At 30.4% G+C, this 20298-nt stretch overlaps 1 protein-coding gene across 1 annotated transcript in view; it reads left to right on the top strand.

Annotated features, from left to right (window-relative positions):
• The first annotated feature begins 605 nt into the window (after window positions 1-605).
• LOC143195869 (putative inorganic phosphate cotransporter) overlaps window positions 606-20298 on the top strand; it is a 34389-nt gene continuing 14696 nt past the window's right edge. The window contains exons 1-4 of the mRNA XM_076403367.1: window positions 606-1108; window positions 12094-12284; window positions 12343-12597; window positions 15710-15797. Of these exons, the coding sequence (XP_076259482.1) occupies window positions 1033-1108; window positions 12094-12284; window positions 12343-12597; window positions 15710-15797 (610 nt within the window). The 5' untranslated portion in view covers window positions 606-1032. The remainder of the gene's footprint in view (window positions 1109-12093; window positions 12285-12342; window positions 12598-15709; window positions 15798-20298) is intronic.

Genomic DNA, 20298 nt, shown 5'->3' with positions numbered 1-20298 from the left:
ATTGCTTAATGAAGTGATTTTCTACATGCCATGTATATATAATATAGACATAAGAAATACTTATTGCCAATAGGGCAGATTGTGGACTCACGAAGAGTAATAAAAAAAAAAAAAAAAAAAAAATAATAAGTAGCGATATGTTTAATGGTATATAAAATTAAGTACCAAAATGCACGTACAAAGTACAAATTAAGTACCATAATAAAATTAAGTAATAATTTTAAAGGTGTATCAAAAATAATTTAAAAAAATTTTTGTTTAAGAAATATTTTTTTAATTTTTTTTTTTAATATAGGCTGACAAAAATATCGATATATCGGTGAAAAAAATTTCGACCAAAAATATCGATATATCGATATCTTTTCGGCATACCTGATGTACGGCCCTTTGAGCGAGCGAGCCCAGCACCAGTTCTATGAATCGTATTTTCGTTGTTTTTAAATCCATCTTTTCACATGGCATTTAGTGTCATTATAGGCGGGAAACTGGGGATCTAATTACCACCCCCCCGTAAACAATTACCACTTGACACGACGACTCTCCCCCACCTCCAACTCTAATATTATTTTTCTAAAAATAAAATCGTGTCGACGAGGCTTCGGATCATCTCCGTTTCATCTGTAATAAATAAACGGCAGCGGATTGATTCTAGTGCAGTGCGGGGCACAAATAGTTAAGCGGACGTTTGGCAACGCTGCATGGTACCAAACGAACGGTTATCAAGGTCCAAATAAATTCACAGTACCGCACCAACCGCTGCTCGTGAGTACAGGCCGGTAGTTAAAAAAATCGATTAAATGTGCCGACTATGGATGAACGTTTTCAAGTGTTCGACAAGAGTTTAAATATTTTAATTCTGATCAGAAAGAAGAAAAAGCGAAAGCTCTGATTGGAAATTTTCTTTAGCTGAAAAGACTACGTTTTGTTATATATATTTTTTTAAATTTTCACGACAGTAGTTTCGTGTATCTTTCGAGGAAGATAAATTTATTCGGGTGATATTATATTTAGTGTAAGAAATATCGTTAAACAATGAACGGGACAAACGGTAACACTGCGTACAGTACTGTTTTCCAGACAGAGAACCTCCAGAAAAAGAAGCAAAAAGGTAAGGTGCATTTGTTTACTTATCTGAATAAAATCGCCAAGTATATCGTCATTGTGGTTTTACACAATCCACTTTCCGTTAACCGATGGAATATTTTAATATGAAATACCATTAATTAACTAGTAAATATTCAGTTTTTCCTCATTTCATAGTTTAGGTCTTGCACCGCATGCAAGTGACAACAACGTTGCCGATACTGCCACAAAGCACGTGGTGAGCTCGAAACAGCGGGAATGTTAAAAGTCCCGATTCTTGATCTTTGCCTTCTGGCTGTTGATAATTTCTTCGGATATATTGCGTGATTATAGGTTTGAGTGACGAAAAAAACCTATTATTACAGTAAACTTTGTATAGGCTTAATGGTTGTGTTAAGTTAAACAACGATTACGGGTTTAAATTTATAGTTTTTTTTCCGGAGACAGACACGAGATTTAAACGTGAATTTTAAAAGAGTATTCTCCGAATTTATACTCCAAATAATTGATGCTTCCTGCTAGTTATTATCCAAATAAATCCGGTTATGACATAATAATATTATTCGTTACTAGTCTAAGTTTTAGAAAAACAATTGGTTAATATACAAATAAAATATTTATGACCCTACTATAATATTGGTTTAGCATTGAAACTGATTAACAAATATATTATCTAATAACTGGTTTGTATCATATTTTGAACAAAATAAGTCCTAGTCGCTAGATGCAAACAATTTTTTACAATATTTAGGTTGTAAATTCTTGTCCCAATAAGCACTTACAATTATATACAATTAATGGGAATAAGAGTAGAATGAATGCCTCCAAACATATATTGACCGAAATTGGGATATCTGGACGAGCATTGCCATCGAGAAAAATGTTTTTTTTTGTATGTTTTTCATATTTTCGCTTTTTCCCGCAATGTATGATTTAAGAGTACTAATTGAAATAGGTAGTTTAATTTCCTTTTAGTATTTTCGTATACCAAACACACAAATTGAAACTGTAACTGATGTTAATGACTCGTCAGTTCATCAAAGATGATAATCCAATGCAAAAACTTAATTTTGATAATTTAAACAACCATTCACTAATCAAAAACACTTGGAAATATCTGTAGATTTAAATTCATAAAAGATTTTTCCTTCGTCATCAATTTCTAATAATTTAAGCTTAAGAATTCTATAAATGTTTTTCCATCATTTTAACGCCACTTTAGAATTAGTTCACGACTTCTACTAACTAGAATTAGTGTTGTTTCGTTATACGATCAAATGTAAATTTAAAAATTTAAAGTTAATTATAAATAATAAAAAATAATACATAAAAGTATAATGCATTGAAACATTAAATTTTGCATGGTGATTTCTATATATATTCAGTGATTTACAGATATCGCTTTCTATCTCATGTATATATGTAAGAATATAATAGGAGCAATCGAGTTTCTGGAAGAAAAATTCACATTTTTTATAGTAATTTAAATATATTCAATAAACAGTTTCAATTTAATATACATTGGTTAAAATATTGTATATATAATATTCCAATGTACTACTAGTTCTTAAACATATTTATATTCTTAAACGAATATTATACAAAATTATATTAAATTATTTACTACCAAAAATTCATATTCATATTAGGTTAAATAAAATTCTTAATTTTAAATCTAAAATCATAATTTTAATATCCAATTGATAGTTATGAATCTTAATATACTAAAGAGCCTGCTTAGTTGGCGCACTTGCGATAGTCGTGGGTTCGAATCCTGCTGGGGAATGGTCGAAAATATATGTTAGTTAATGTCCTTAGGCAAGAGAGCAAAATCCGACAAGATCCCGGTCCCGTCAGTAACCAGGCTGGGTAAGACCGGATGTCTTCTGGGATGATCTCTAAATTAGTAGCTCTCCAGTCGGTAGGCTTAATGCTGAAGACCGTGGTACGTGGCCCATGTTAAACTGTAGGTTTAGTTCAGATAAATCCTAGTTGGTACAAGGGGACTTTAAAATATATATAAAAATACATGTTAATGTGAAATACATAATAAAATAAAAATATTTTTATAAAGTTCAATGCAAATTGCATATCCCTAAAATACTAGAATTATCTCTATTATTGAAAAGAAAAAATTGGTCGATTATACCCATCACTAATTAAAATACCACTATTTTCAACATGTTACACTTTATATTTAAATAGTGAAGTTAAACTTAATAGTGTCAAGCCAAATAAAATATAAGCTGTCGTAGATACTTCATAACAGGTATTTTGTAGAAAACAGATTTTTGCTAAGATCAAGCAAGATTAATGTTAATACGATACATAAAAGATATGATTCCCTGAATTATAAAAGAGAGCGACACAAAACGTATTCATTTAATACCTATATTACTGTTGCAAGATAGGTAAAGATAGGTTAAATATTTTTATTCATAAAAATCCCGAATGAAATCACTTGATATTTTACATAAAAAATTAGTAAATAATGAACGATTTTCCAAAATTCAATCTTACTCGTAATTGTATTCGACAAGTCAACAAATAACTAAGTGAAATCGCTAATTGTTTGTACTTGTTGACCGTGAACTAAATTCTAGCGGAAAAATCATTGCATCGTATTAAAAGATAGTTACATTTAAAGACCCCAATAAGCGGTAAAAATAAAGTTTGCTACTTAATAATAAAGGTTCTGTATATTATTATGACTATCTATTATAATATTTATTATTAAATAAAAACAAGCCATTTCTTAATGTCTTTAAAGCGTTTTTAAGTACTTTATCAAATAATTGTACAGAAATCCTTACTTTTGTACTTTCATTCAAAGAAAAATGGAGGGAAACTCATCTCTTTATTGAAACTTACGGAAGTTTCAGAACTGATGATTTCAATGTAGTAGTTAAAGTTCTTTTGAGTAAGTTAGTGAATAATGGTCTTAAACCAAAGATCTGTTTTAAACTTGCAATAATATTAAATATTTATCGGGTAACTTTACTAGAGATAGTTTTCTGTAAAATAAGGTGGAACCAATGGTTACCAAAACAATTAAAAGTTCGGACGGAATAATAATTCCTTCATTATTATAAATATCGGTTATTTCTATGAAGATATGCTTGAAAATTAAATAACTCAAGAATATATAAAATTTTGTAGAAATAAAACTTTTATGAAAAGTATCAAATAATATAAAATTAACAATATCTTTAGAAAATTATAAATAGTGTATAGTATATGAATGCGTAAATTAATCATTATTACTTAGCTCAATTCTAGCTCTAAAATGAGATAAATAGAATGATGAAGAAGATAATGTCAAACAAAGGGAAATCCTATAGTGTAGAGCTTAACAAGTATTATATTATGCTTTATAATTAATTAAATATAATTATTGTACCTGCCATCAAAATGGAATTAGAGTTAGTAATGTTATATTTGTATTTTTATATTTCTTGGCTTGGTTGGTTTGGGTTGCTATAAAATAAATCTGTCTGGGATTCGTAAAATTGCTGTCTTAAAATGTGTCAGTCATCCGGTGGAAGTGGTTGAATGCCGAAATTGTATAAATTTCGATAAATTATTTAATCTGGAACCTTCTTGAATATACTATAACTATAAATTTTACGGTCATATAATTCCCACAGTACCAGTTCAAATTGTACTATTAAAATTAAAGACTTGACTATGCTTAACTTGTAACAAGGCAATAAATTCAGGTCATGCGCTGGTCATTATCATATAATATCAATCAAGTCTGTTCGTGGAACCGTCTGAACCATAGCTCAATTTGGCCCTTTCGAAATTTCGAAAGAATTCTTCTCGTTCTTATGTGTAGATCATAAAATAATCCTTAGGAAGTATTTTAATGTAAAGGCATGAATTTTAGCTATTTTTTCAAATGAAATAAAAAACAAGCAATATTCTTACTATCAATTTTTTTAAAAGATGTTTATTGAGGCCTAAAGAACACACAAAAGGAAAAAGTGAAAAAATTAAAAATCCAATTGGCTGATAACATTACTGGTCTCAAAAAATGACGCACTCTTGTTGATACGATTACAGCCTTCTTCGTAATCCGAACAATACAATATTTTTAACAAAAAAATTGAACCGACTTCAAAAAATAAATAAGGAACTCACTAAACATTTAAAAATAATCAAACTTGCATTTTAACATAATAATATCATTTTAAAATAAAATATGTACATAATAATCGTTGTAATCACTAAATAAGAATACATATATAAACGATTATTATGTATATATTTTATTTTAAAATAATTTTTTTTGTACTCAAAATCTAAGTTTGATTATTTTTTAATTTCTTGGGAGTTCCTTAATTTTTTTTTGAAGTCGGTTCAATTTTTTTGTTACAAATATTTTATTTTTCTCTTTTTAATGTTAAATGTTTACTCAATAGATTACGCAGTTATTTTATTTAATATTACAATGGTTATAATGGATAAGTAAAGGTGCAGCCCGTATGAGGAAAAATAGGAATAAATAAACAATGATTGAAAATAAGTAGCGCTTCAGGCTCCGGGGTCCGCTACCTAGCCTAGATGATAAATGTTCCAACTAAATAACACAAAATGTTATCGTCCCCGTCGGTAATCGAACCCACGACCTCCGCGTGTGAGCTGAACGATCTAACCACTATACCATAGAACTAGTTGTCTATACTATTTCTTCGGCTTCTCACATAATAATAGTTAAGAGCTTAAGAGCTTTTGCACTGAACGACTTCCGGTCTACCTTCATGTCTTTAAAATTTGAGCGTTTCCCTCGATTTCCATCCCATTCATCCCCCCAGATGCTGATTTGGTTCTATGTGACTACCTCGGAAGTGCACTCTTTCGAATAAAAAAAGAATTTTGAAAATCGCCCACAACAGACGGAGAAATCGGCGAACATACATTAAAAAAATATACAACCGAACATAGACCTAGAACCTCCTCCTTTTTCGAAGTCGGTTAAAAAAGGAGACTATTTTTAAAACAGAAAAGTGCTGCTATCCTACAAAGTTAAAGAAATTGTTTTTCGCCAAATTATGGCCGTTCGAAAAAACGAAAAGTATTTTTTCCTACAATAGTGGTTGTGACAATTTTTATATTTATTTTGAAGATTTCTTTCTTTAATAATAAAAATATAGCAAAGAATCCAAAGTAAGATTCAACTAGCAGAAATGAAATACGTTAGGACAAAACTAATCAGAAGGAAGTGAACGTGGGAAGGAGACAGAAAGAAAGACACGAAACATAACACATCTACACCACTAAGTACTATAAAAGGTGTTTACTACATTGTGTTATGATAATTAAGGGAGAAAAATGGTTATATGAAATAATCTTAACTTGATTTAACTTTGCCGTTCACTTAATTCACTTTTTCAAATTTTTCGGAGAGAAAACTTTATTGAAAAATAAATCATAAAAGAGTATTTCCTGTAAGTTAGCTTTTAAACACAATTCTTAAATATTTTACGAATTTAAGTCAATAAACTAATGGTAGAAGGATGGAATCACGCTAGAGTAGTGTTGTAGCGATTATAAAAATATATTTAAAATTAGTAATAAAATATGTCACTTAGACAAAACCAAATTTGATACAAATAATAAAAATACATTTTTATTAAATAGTTTTTATTTACTACTAGAGTATTTTTGAGTAATAATTAGAGGAAAATAATTTAAAATACTAATATTCATATTGATTGTGTTGACTTGTGTTCATTTGTTATAGAATACCTTTGTCAGTGACTTTACCTCCTGTTAAAAATAAGTAAGATGGATAAATACAATTAAAAAATTACAAATTTTAAAACAAATTATTTTTTTGCAAATTGTTTCTGTTGATACGTTTATCCATTGTTTAAAATCTTAAAACCGAATTGAGATAAAATGACAAAAGAGTAAACAATAATAAACAGTAAAAAAACAAACTAAGCGATATTCAAATAATGCGTCAGTATAGAAGATAATTCCGCCAACTAAATGATCTGGCACATTTAACATTAAGTTTAATTTATTTAATATATTTATTATTTATTTTTTGATTCATATACTTATCAAATATTAGCTTTTACCTCAAACTTACCTTGATATTTGTTTATTTTGTAAATTTGTAGATCATATTAGATAACTACCATATTACTATAAATATTTAACCACTTTCAGAACTCAAATGTATACCATAAATATATTAAAAATATTAATTCAATAATATTGATCTTGAAAAGGGTACTGTTCGAAAATATATTGTATTGTTTTTTAAAGAAAATTAAATTATCTTACCTATGAAATAGATACATGGAATAGATAGATTTTGGAGCATTGCCTAGATATCTAGACATTTTTTTATATTATTTGTCAGTTTATTTTGAGATTTTTGGTCGTTTTGGCAACTCGTCCATGTTGTTGATATAGTTCCATGCAATATATTAGTTTAAAGTATCTGTTTGGAGTAACGAACTGCCATGTGTTTGTATTCTACAAAATAATTCTGTTTTGGATGTTCTAAATTTATCCGAAGCGACAGAGACATATAAATAATTATTTGTAATTCGTATGAATATATTTAAATAGAGAATAAGGCTTTTTTTAATAAGAATAAGGGTGGATTAATGTTGTGACTGTATTAATATTTTTTGTTAATTTGAAAACCCCATGTTTGTCGTTCTTTATGGAATAAAGGTCGTTCAATGACATCAATTACTGAATAATAAACAATATGTTAGACAGACTCGTCACAATTAAAAAACCCCTATGTTACTTTTTACAATAACCGAACTTAATCTCACTTATATTTGAATATCAATTGCCATAATCCCATATTAAGGATTTTTTAAAGCGCTTAATTTAATTAAATATATTAATACTTATCAAGTAAAGGAACTCTTATAAGCTTATTTAAAATATTAATGCATTATCAAATCAGATTCATATTGAGTATACTAATTAGAGTCAATTTATTTCCTTCTATTACTACTATGCAGTTCGTTATTAGATAATTAGATAATGCAAATTAGCTTCGTAATTAATTACTTATATCCTAGTGATCTTCTGTTGACTTGAATTTAATTATACAAGATGTGAAGACCTATTTTTATCACATTTACAAAAAGAAAACTTTTATAGCAGCAAATGCTTTGATATATTTATTTTATATATTATTATTTATGCCATATATTTATGTGTATAATCATAAATATGTAAGTATACATCATATATCAGAAAGTATCTGAAATTAGCTTACAAAATATGTTTATTTTATTATTTTAATACTTTATTATTTTATTTACAATATTATTGTATTTCCTATATTATTGTATTTTAGGTAAAAGTATATTTATATATATTTTAAAGTGTCCTTTTTACCAAAGAGGGTTTATCTGGACTGGACCTACGGTTTAACGTGGGCTCCGAACCACGGTCCTCGGCATTTAGTCTACCGACTGGCGAGTGACCAACTTAGAAATAATCATCCCAGAAGACATCCAGCCCGGTTATTTCCCGGCGTGACTGGGATCATTTTCCTTGACGGATATTACACTGTTGTCTAAAACAGTCCCAAAAATTAAACAATCACAAAAATAAAATTACGACCATGCCCCAGCAGGATTCAACGCCGCGACTATCACAACAGTAGGTGAACCGTCGTCCTATCGCCTTTACTACTGCTCCAACCACACAGACATAACATTTATTTGAAACATAAAATATTTTAATTTAATATTATAATTATTCATTTATTAAAAATAGTTATTATTTATAATCAAAAACGGATTTTTATTGGAATAGTAGTATTGCCAATTACTATGTATATTTCACAATTTTTACATCGACAAATTTTATGGTAAAAACATTAAATATTCTTCGAAACAATCCAGGTTTCAATTCATTTTTTATTTGTTAGTAAGGCTGTATAAGTAGATATTGGACTATTGACCAAGAAAATAGTTGTCATAAATTAGAGTCAGATTGGGTCCATATGGTAGCTGATGTAGGACAAAAGTATTTATGATGAAGAATTTAATCAGTTTTTCTATTAATTCTGAGGATTATAGCTCTATCATGCTGAAAGATCATGCTATCATCATCATATTATCATCTCTTTCTGAATATTTCGCTTGTTCTTCCTTCAATAAATCGTTCAACGCTTTCCTTTCCAGTTACAATGGTTCGTCATGGACACATTTTTTTCTAGAATTATTATAATATAACCATTATGATAAATAGATTTTACATAAATCATAACGCACTGTAAAAATGCACTTCATTTTGTCGTCGAAGTAATAGGTTACAAGACTGAATATATTTGAATTTCAATTCCTAGAACCAATTTTCTATTAATTCAATAGTTTATTATTCCTTTAGGCATTTGTGTATTACTAATAGGTCTAGACACCTAAAAAGCAACGCAAGGAAATTACCTTCATATGTTTTCGGGATATCGTCTAATCATCTTTGTTTCAAATTCGTTACCAGCGTTTAATGACTAATAAATCAATATGCACTTCTCTAATATATCAGCACTCCTTGATAATGCCTACTTATTACCATATATTATAGCAATGTAACATTACGGGATAATTAACCCCGTAATTTAGCCAATATATCATACTAAATGGTTCATTTAATCCAAAATGCAAGATGTTTATTTTACTTTAAAATAAGGTTATTTGTTACAAGAACAGAACAAGGGTTTCGTACTATTTTTGACATATATACTCTACGAAATAAGTATCATATATTTGGCAGTATGAAAGTTTTTGTTTTGTTACAATGTTGTCAATGCAGTATTATTATTTTGTATTTTTTGGCATTTTTTAAATTTACTACTTGACTATTAAGTTATATATTTTTAAATACTGCATCTAGTATTTTATCTAACATATATATTTAATACTTTGTAGTTCATAATAAATAAAATTAAATAATGTTGACGCTCTAACCAATTATCAATTTCATAAAACTGTAACTAAAACATAAAACTCTTCGACCTTTGGACCTAGTTGTATTTTTATTAAACAATTGTTTATATATTGATATTGACTGATCCTTGTGAAATAAAAAAGTCCTGCCAGCCTGATTGGTCAAATATAGAACGATATGCGTCGTGCAAGATAACATTCAAGTTGTCCCACAATCGCAAATATGGCAACCAATTAATCTGTTATTGAAAATGTAGTTAAACAACAAAATATCGAGTTCAACGAACAATTAAAAGGTCCTTATAAACTAATGGGCTTTATTGTAACAACGAATAACATTTCAATGTATATTTATATTTTAATTGATCAATAAATTAGATGCTGCTACTAATCTTATTTAAATGTTTAAGATCAATTTGCACCATAAGATTGCTTTCTTTTTATTAAAAAATATTCTGATATTATTTAATTATGTTTAGTAGGCACTTCCATACCTTCAGTGCTATGAATCATTTTGTTATAATGAACAGGTCAATTGAAAAGTCCCCGACCTGACACATAGATGGCGCTACTAGAATTAAATTAATATGTTTTTAGTTAGTACTAAGCCTCAAAAGATTGATGTATAAACTTGACAGCTGTAGGAGCATTAGTTTGTGAATTATAGCATTTTAAGTGAAGCATGTTTTATTACTGTGAAAAAATGGATAAAAAGGAATTTCGCGTGTTGATAAAATATTGCTTTTTAAGGGAAAAATACAGTTGAAGCAAAAACTTGGCTTGATGCCGAGTTTCCAGATACTGCCCCAAGAAAATCAAAAAAGACTACAACTCTAAAGACATCAACTGAATGTCTACATCATATCATTCACGAATATTTGGGTATGAGAAAGAAGGAATAGTGTCTTTAAGATGTTGAATCGTGTGGGGCTTATTCACATTCAACACTTTGATTTTAAAAAAACCCATAAGAAAAAAGTTTCGTGCTGTTAAATCCAGAGCTACTTATACTAATTCGCTAAATTAGTCTTCGTGGAAAAACGTTTCAAACGTTCACATGTCCTCTAGTTCTTGCTCTTCCATTTCAATCACAAGAAATTTTCGAATCATGTCTTGGTGTCGTTCAGCAGTAACAGTAACGGCAACACCTTCGTCATTTTCAAATAAATAGGGACCAATGATATTTCTAGTATAAATACCACATCATACAGTTGTTTTTTGTGGATACAATGATGTTTCGTGAATTAATTGAGTATTCTGTGTTCCCCAAAACCGACTGTTCTGTTTATTGGCGTGGCCACTGAGAAGAAAATGGGCATTGCTCATTATCAATTTAGACGAAAAATCTTCAATTTCACCAAACAGTCTTAAGATTGCATTACTGTACTCAACTCGTTGATCGGGATCTCTCAGTATCAATTTTCGGACTAATTGAATTTCGCACTGGAACATTTTCAAATCAGTTTTCAAAATTCACCTTAAACTGCGTGCAGAAATGTGTAACTGGGAACCGCGTCTCCGAATTAATGTTTCTGAAGACTCTGCAACGCTATCGCGCCTCAAAGCCACATTTTCAGCGTTACTAGACGTCCGTTGTTTTCCAGAACGAGCAGCTTGTCTGCTGTCGTACTGTACTGTTGAAAATTCGCATGTAAACTACAACTTGTGGTTTTGTGAGACACTGGACGATTAGGATATTTTTGACGTAATTTCCGCTGAATGGCAATAATGGAACGATTATTTCAATAAATATTGTCACTATTTCTGCTTGTTCTTGTGGCGTATATTTACCCATAATAAAATTTGGACGTCCACACAACACAATGGTCAAAGCGAAACTGATCTAAACATCACATAAGCAAGATGGCGCGCAATCAAAATAGCGGGACTTTTGCCCCACCTGATATATAGAAAAATTAAAAAAGCTGGTGCTTCTAGTTTTTCGAAAACACCTTTGAGGCTATATATACATACAAAATAAAATTAACATCCATATAATTATAAATCAAAAAGAAATGTTAGAAATTGTTCTTACAGGACGCTGTATTCAAATTTGTGCCTTTTTCTGTTTCAGGATGGTTTGGTACACGTCATTTTGTGACATTTATGCTGGCCCTCGGCATGGCCAACGCTTACGTGATGAGGACCAACATGTCAGTTGCTATTGTGGCTATGGTAAATCACACCGCTATAGCGATAGACGACCACTCTGACACCGATGACGTTTCTGTGACTGAATGTGGAGTACAAATCAACAGCTCTGTGGTAGTGACATTTCTAACAATCTTACGTCAAGTCTGTAACATAGCCCTTTTTTTTGTAGAACCAGCATGACCCAGAAGCCGATGGTGAATTCGAATGGCAAACCGACGTCCAAGCATACGTTCTTTCCGCCTTCTTCTACGGCTACGTTATCACACAAATTCCAGCAGGAATCTTAGGCAAGACCTACGGCAACATCTATTTCCTGGGAATCGGAATGCTCGTCAATTCTGTGTTCGGACTTCTTGTACCTGTTGCTGCTCATTCAGGATTATGGTGGTTGTTGATCGTGAGATTTATTCAAGGATTGGGCGAGGTAAGTAACAATATAAGGCAAGTCTTTACGAAAGAAGTCGATACTGGAGTTGGTTGTTTTTTGTAAAGACAAGCCTGATCACGAGGGAAGCAATGTCATCGATGTCCGTGAGACTTGAAATGTAATAGTCACTTATCATTTATCTATACGTATTACAACGAATTTAAAGCCGTCAAATTCGTCTTATCTTTATCTTGTTTTATATATTTACAACTTTCAATATCTTAGTCAGCATTACTATTAATGATCTATTACCAAGTACACTTATTATAATAGCAATCTATTATCTAATAACCTTAAAATTGTTTGAACTAGATAGAATCTTAATTGATATCATATAAATGCGTTTTAAAGGAAAACTACGTGTACTAATAAAGTAGAGATTTTCAATAAAACTAATCTTCTTTCGTGCACATTTTAAAAATTATAATTAAAAAATGGTGTATAAAAGTATAAATAAATTACACTATATTAATTGACATAGTACACTATAACTTAATAATATTAATTGCAATTTCGTAATTCAACATGTATAAAAGATTATGTTTATGAAAGAAGTCTAAATGTTAGGTGTATGAATTAATTTAACAGAATCTTCTTCTAACTTCGGTATCGGTATTAACATAAAAATATTGTTGCCGCCTTATATAGCTTTGAAAGAGACAGATTTAACCTCACATTATTTAACCATTATATTATGTCACTATTAATATTGAGGAAAATGCGATGCTTTTTACATTTCTCTGCATAAAATTACAGTTTTCCATTTAATATTATTGACTTAATTAGTGTATACAGACGCTAATATTGGAACGTTCAAAATTGCTTTTGCTGCATCCATTACTTTTATTGTTTCATTTGAAAACATCTTTTGCAGATTTGGAATTGTCGTTTTGGGTTTCAACGATTTAAAAAAAAGCGGTGATTCTGATATCAACAAAAAGACACAAAAATGTTTGGATGTAAACTAAACTTAGCTTAACAGTCTAAACAAGACAGGCAACTAAATGTCCTTAAAGTCATTCTCTCTACATAACAATTCTTGACCACACAACATCCATATGCTGCCAGAAATATGAGACAAAGCGTTAATAGAGAAAGTAAAATAAAAGATAAGAGAAAAATAAAAGAAAAACATTATATATTGCATAATATATATTGCCTTTGGTTTATTAACAAGCACGCAACAATTGAGCAGGTCCACAATAACAGATATTATTGAAAAAGCCTACGAAAATAAAAAAGTATGCTCAGCTATATTCTTAGATGTAGCACAAGCCTTCGATAAGGTTTGGCATGAAGGCCTTGTTCATAAACTACAGAAAATGCTACCAAAACAACACACCGAACTGTTAAAATCCTACATTACAACCAGAATGTTTAAAGTCAAACAAGAAGAAGCTTACTCTACAATAAAAGAAGCTAAAGCAGATATACCACAAGGAAGTGTACTAGGACCGATGCTTTATCTACTCTACACTTGTGATATACCACAAATGGAGAATATTACAATGGCTACATTTGCTGATGATACTGCGATTATAGCTATCGGAGACAATAGGGAAGAAGCCTCACGAAAATTACAACAGGCAAGTGACAATATAAATAATTGGACACAAGCTTGGAAAATAAGAATAAATGAAATTAAATCTGTACATGTGCAGTTCACCTATAAACAAACGTAAAAGTACCAATAACATTAAATAATACTATCATTCTATATAGCAACAACGCTAAATATCTCGAAATGAATTTAGATGCAAAACTTCGCTGGAAGAAACATATAAAGAAGAAAAGAAAAGAACTGGAATTGAATTATAGGAAAATGTACTGGCTAATTACAAGAAAATCAGTACATAATAAATTGCTATTATATAAGCAAATATTGAAACCTATATGGACATAGGGAGTTCAGTTATGGGGATGTACTGCAAAGAATAACATAAATAAAATACAAATTTTTCAGAACAAAGTCCTGGGAGGTAATGTGGGCGCACCCAAATACTATAGGACTGATTACCTACATCGAAACCTTCAGATATCCACAGTCAGTCAAAAAATTAAGAGAATTGCAAGGGGGCATGAGGAAAGACTCTATTCTGGCTTTTGGATACCACCAGAACAGGACACAGATCCAAAAAGATCAAACTATCTGATCTTATGTAGTGTTGTGTAGTGAAGTGCATATAATAAAAAATACAGTAGTGATATGTATAAGCATATCACCAGGGACTGATATAGGGCCGATGGGTCCTCCTAGTTATATACCTAGCTTTAAGTTATCATAAAAACAAATTTTATGTTAGACGGAAACGACTACTAACTAGGCACTGTATCTAATATAATTTGTAACAAAGAAGAAATGATTCTGAAATACGACCATTCTGTAGTGTTATCCATACAAATGTTTGAGCACTTGGTATTTTTTTAAATATGCAAAATGACAGTTTCTCTTAGATGAAGATTTCAATTGATTGCGCCAAATGAAAAAAAAATAAAAATAAAAACCTAAAAGGTGAATCCTATCTGAGTTGAAAGAGCAGATGTCTTAATATTTTACGAAAAAAGCCAAGGTATAAAGAAAGATGGGAAAAAGCAGTGAGTCAGCATATCAGTTCTAAGACAACCCAGCATATTACCACCAAAAGATGAGAAATATGAAAAAAGACATTTTTCCTGTGTATAAACATGAAAGAAATACTTTAGTACAAACTCTCGGAAAGTGGTTAGACTATGATTCAGAATCGCCAGAATCATTCGCCAGGCTTAGTTTCATGGAAGGTATTTGCAGAAAAATCTGAACAACTTAAATCATACACCTAACTCGATATATTAATATGTTTCTAATGACTTTCTTCCTAATATTTAATATATCAATAAGACAATTTCAAACAAGTAACGCATTTTTCTAATAAATAAGCAGAGCTATTTTAAATATTTGGTAATAAATTCGGAATAAGTAACGACTGCTGTCTGTATTAAAAACCTAATCTAACATATGGTGGTTTCGAAATGATTTGACTTAATATATTTCGACGATAATGCCTCCGGACTACATATGACATAGCTTCTGCCCCTCACCGTTATTTGACGTGTTCCTGTTGTCGGGCAGGGCCCCATAGTGCCATGCAGTCATGCGTTGCTAGCAAAGTGGATACCGCCTAACGAGAGAAGTCGAATGGGTTCATTCGTATACGCAGGTACTAAATTACGTATGGCATTTTGCGTAGGAGATGTGTTTCACTGTCCATATGGTCCATATTTGGTTCTAAGTATATTTTAACTAATATTCATGCATATATTAAAAAAGATATCAAGTAAGTAGTTATCAATACCAGCAATTAGTAACCAATACAGTCAGCTACTCTGAAAATAAATAAATAAAATGGTCAAAAAAGTAGAATTAATGGAAATTATACTCAGCAATAGAAATTATATTATATTTTAAACCATACATATATATTTATGGGTTTTTCTAAAAATAACTATATATTCTATTTCTATGTCAATTAATTATTTGTCTAGCTAATTCGAATCAATACAACAATTTGTTTAAAGAATGATATATGTTGTATATAATAAATAAATATTTGCTTATTTTATCTGATTAAACTAAGTCAAATATTTGTCTCCGAAAAATCTGAAAAACAATCTTATTTGATCAGATCCACCTGAATAACTGATTCAAACCAGGCAGGCGTTCGTCAAAGAATCAATAATTACTTCATGAAATTTTCAAAACTGAACCCTTGAAGAATATGCCCTTAAGATTTTTAAAAATTTCAATTACATTCAGAGATAAAGCAGTTTTAGTGACGTAGTATCGAAAAACACAACTTAAACGCGTTTTTCTCGAAACTACTTTTCTCTAGATTTATATTTTTGGAATGAATATATTGGAGAAGGTTCACGCCAATTTTAAAGTATATCGGTTCATTAAAACTTGAGATATCATATGAACCGTATAAAAAAAAATAGTTTCTGGAGAATACAGTGGATGAGGAAGCAATTCGAACCTCAATTCATGCATTTTTGCCATCGTTTTCACTGACTTGTGACACGGTGCATTGTCTTGGTGAAGCAGCACTTTCTTTTCCTTCAAATGCAGCCGTTTTTCGGCCATTTCGTCCTTCAAACAGTCTAATAATATCTATGTTATAGTCGCTGTTGATGGTCCTTTCTATTTCAAGGAGGTAGTCAATGAGAATTATTCCGTGCGTATCCCAATATACAGACGCCATAACCTTGCCAGCCGACTGTTGCGTTTTCCCACGCTTTGGAGCGGGTTCATCGTATACAGTCCACTCGAAGTGAAATGATGGAGCTATGTTTCATCTATTGCCACATATCGACGCAAAAACTCGGGTTTATTGCTCTTGATCATCTTCAAACACTGCTCCGAATCATTAACTCAGCGTTGTTTTTGGTCAAAAGTGAGCTCACGCGGCACCCACTTTGTACAGAGCTTTCTCATACCCAAATATTCGTGAATGATATGATGTACACGTTCAGTTAATATCTTTATATTGTCTACTATTTCATTCAATTTCAATTTACGGTCATTCAAAATCATTTTTTGCATTTTTTAAATGTTTTCGACGATAACAACCTCTTTTGGGCCTCCACTGCGTTCACTGTCTTCGGTGCTCATTACACCGTCTAAACTTAGTATACCAATCCTTGATGGTGCTTCATTTTCCTGGGACAGTGTCCGGAAACTCGGCATCAAGCAAAGTTTTTGCTTCATTGCTGTATTTTTTCCCTTCAAAAAGCAATATTTTAACAACACGCGAAATTCCTTTTTGTCCTTTTTTTTTAAACAATAACAAAAGTTGCTTCACTCAAAATCTATAATTCATAAACTAAAGACCGACAGCTGTCAAATTTATACACGCATCTTTTGAGGGTAGGGCTAACTAAAAATATACGTCAGGCCAGGGACTTTTCAAATGACCTGTTATATCAGCGAAAATAATTTATATTTTGAAAAATCCTCTTAAGTGCATACCGTTAAAGGACTTAAGAAATGATATTTCAAATGCCTAGATTCGCTATTTTGGATTCTGGTGTGTAGTAGTAAAATTGCAATTTATTCCTTCTACCAAAAATTAAACATAAACTCTTTTTTATTGTACTTAAATTTAGTTTTACATCATCAATGACCGATCGGAAACTTTTTAGTACAATAATACACTACTTTTATGGCACATTATGTACTTAGGTTTTAATTATCTATATAGAAACTTTTACTTGCAAATATTTACATAAATGTTTTTATTTAATGTTTAATATTTAGACGTAAAATTTACTTATTAGACAATGATTTAAAGTGTACAGATTAGGCCGAACCTATATAACTCATACAATTACTATCTATATTTACTGAAAATTATTTTCAAGATTAAAGTATAAAATTAGCAATTTAAAGAAAAATAGTTCAGGCTTTCATGTAAATCTAATATAATCACACAACAAACACAACTAGGTATTTATATGAACCAGAACGACCTAAACCATGTGAGACAGGAAACACTTTCTTAACTAACACGTGTTTTATTAAATAATTTTGCTATGGAAGATGATATAAATACTGTTAGTGCAAGAAAAACTACATAAACATTTATATAAATAATATATAATGATATGGACATTCGCTTTTTTACAGATATTGTATTACGGATATTGTAATTTATAAAGAATTTCTAGAAATTAACTACTTACGTTACTTTACGTTAGTTTAGTTTATTGTCTGGATTATGTTTTTACTGGCAATGCATCAAAGATAAATTTTATTGTGGTATAAAAAAGTTGAATTAATGTTGTCACTTTATACTCGTCTAATGACGAAATTAATATTGGTCCATTTTCCTAGTACTGATAATACTAGGTGATTCGGTAAATTCATGGATAGACGGTAGATCTAAATATTTGACGTCATTTCAATTTTCTTCTATCATAAGAATATATTAAATTATATGTACTTATGTACTGTGAAAGTAAAACAAAGGAAAATAGAGATGTGCATTTGATCTACTTGGATCTACCACCGTGATTATAAAACAAGACAACATGTTAAGAAGTAGAGTGAACCTTCGGCTTCAATTCGGGAATTTGTGTTCAGAATTTTGGAAAAAGTATCAGTATCAGTCTTTTATGTATAAAAAGAATGCAGTTGGTAATTTATCTCCAAATCGATTAAACAATAAACTCGTTATGATATAAAAGATCGTTGTTTGTTGAGGCCGTTGAACGATTGTAATTGAATGCAATATTCCGTGAAAAAAAAAGGAAGCACACAAGCTCATGGATATCAAGAAATCCATAGTTATATTAAAAAACTATTATTAGCCAAATTTAGCTTTTTCTGTTTTTATTAAATAAAGAAGATAAGACATGACGGAGTACAGGTCAAATAAATATATTGAGGTTATTCCATATATAGCGATTTTTACAATTGTAATACTCCTTCCGGTAATTTTCGTTTTATATATTAAATATTGAACACTCTAGTAAACAACTGATCAACAACTGGTCAAATAATTGTCATTGCCGACTCCTACTGTTGCGACAGACGCGACCGCATTCGAATTCCACCAGGACATTGATATAATGTATGTTTTGATTGTGACTATAAATGTATCTATGCAGAAATATAAAACTCTACATGGAATGACCATCCTAGTCAGGCTATTAATCATACTGGATATAATAAAATTTCATTAATTTCTTTTCTGAAATGTTTTTGGAAATTGTCTTAAGGTTGGGCCACTTTTAATGAACCCACAAAGTCGTGATCCTCTTCCTAGTTTACATTAAAAAAATCAAGATCATGCATATGAATAGACTAAAAATCATTTTCGTAATACTTGTTATCGTTAAGGTCACGAGGTCAAGAATAACGAGTGCTAATTTGCGTAGAATGATTTCTAAAATATTTGGTTCCTATTCCGATTGGTAATATAAACAACTTTTTTTGGTGAAAAAGCTAGATTAAGCTGGGTATTGTTTGAGCTTCATATTAATAAATACAAACGCGCTAAAAGCTAGTTGAAATTGTATATGTACAAATATGACGATTTTGATTTTGGTTTGTATGCTGATAGTTCTGTTTACAGTCTGGTAAATATGGTGTCGGAGGTGTCATTTCTCACTCTTGCTCATCCAAGTAGTCCAAGTATTTTCAATAAGCTATCGAGCTATACTAATCTTCATTTCTCATATTTAAATATGTGTTAATGTATGAGGTATAATTTTTCTTGTGAATTTAATGCATCAACAGTCATCGGTAGCATTTAATAGCAATGATTCCAGATGGTTTTAGTACTGAAAATAGATGACATATTTCTGATTCAAATAATTTCAAAGCGTCACGTGTGAAAAATGAATATCTCAACCAGCTTGACCAATATTTTCTTATAATATAAGGTAGCGAAAATAGTATTTCAATATTTCCTAATAGCCGAAAATTTTCTAATTGGCCTATCTCTGATAATACTAAGTATGACTATAATATTTTTTATATTATACATAAATAATGTCATTCATTTATACAGTCAAAAATTATTACACTTTAAAAAATGAATACTTTAAAATGCCATTTTCGTCATTTTTCTTTTTTAATTCCGAAATCTTTCCGACTGTATTTCCACAGTTGAGAAACAAATCGGAGACGCAAATTGTAATGATTTCAAAATGTTTATG

This window comes from Rhynchophorus ferrugineus, unplaced genomic scaffold (genome assembly GCF_030347505.1).
Source record: "Rhynchophorus ferrugineus isolate W39M unplaced genomic scaffold, kcgeb_rfMv2 rfM4, whole genome shotgun sequence".
Taxonomy (NCBI): Eukaryota; Metazoa; Arthropoda; class Insecta; order Coleoptera; family Curculionidae; genus Rhynchophorus; species Rhynchophorus ferrugineus.
The sequence above is the reverse complement of the archived record's forward strand: the minus strand, read 5'-3'. Positions and strand labels throughout refer to the sequence as shown.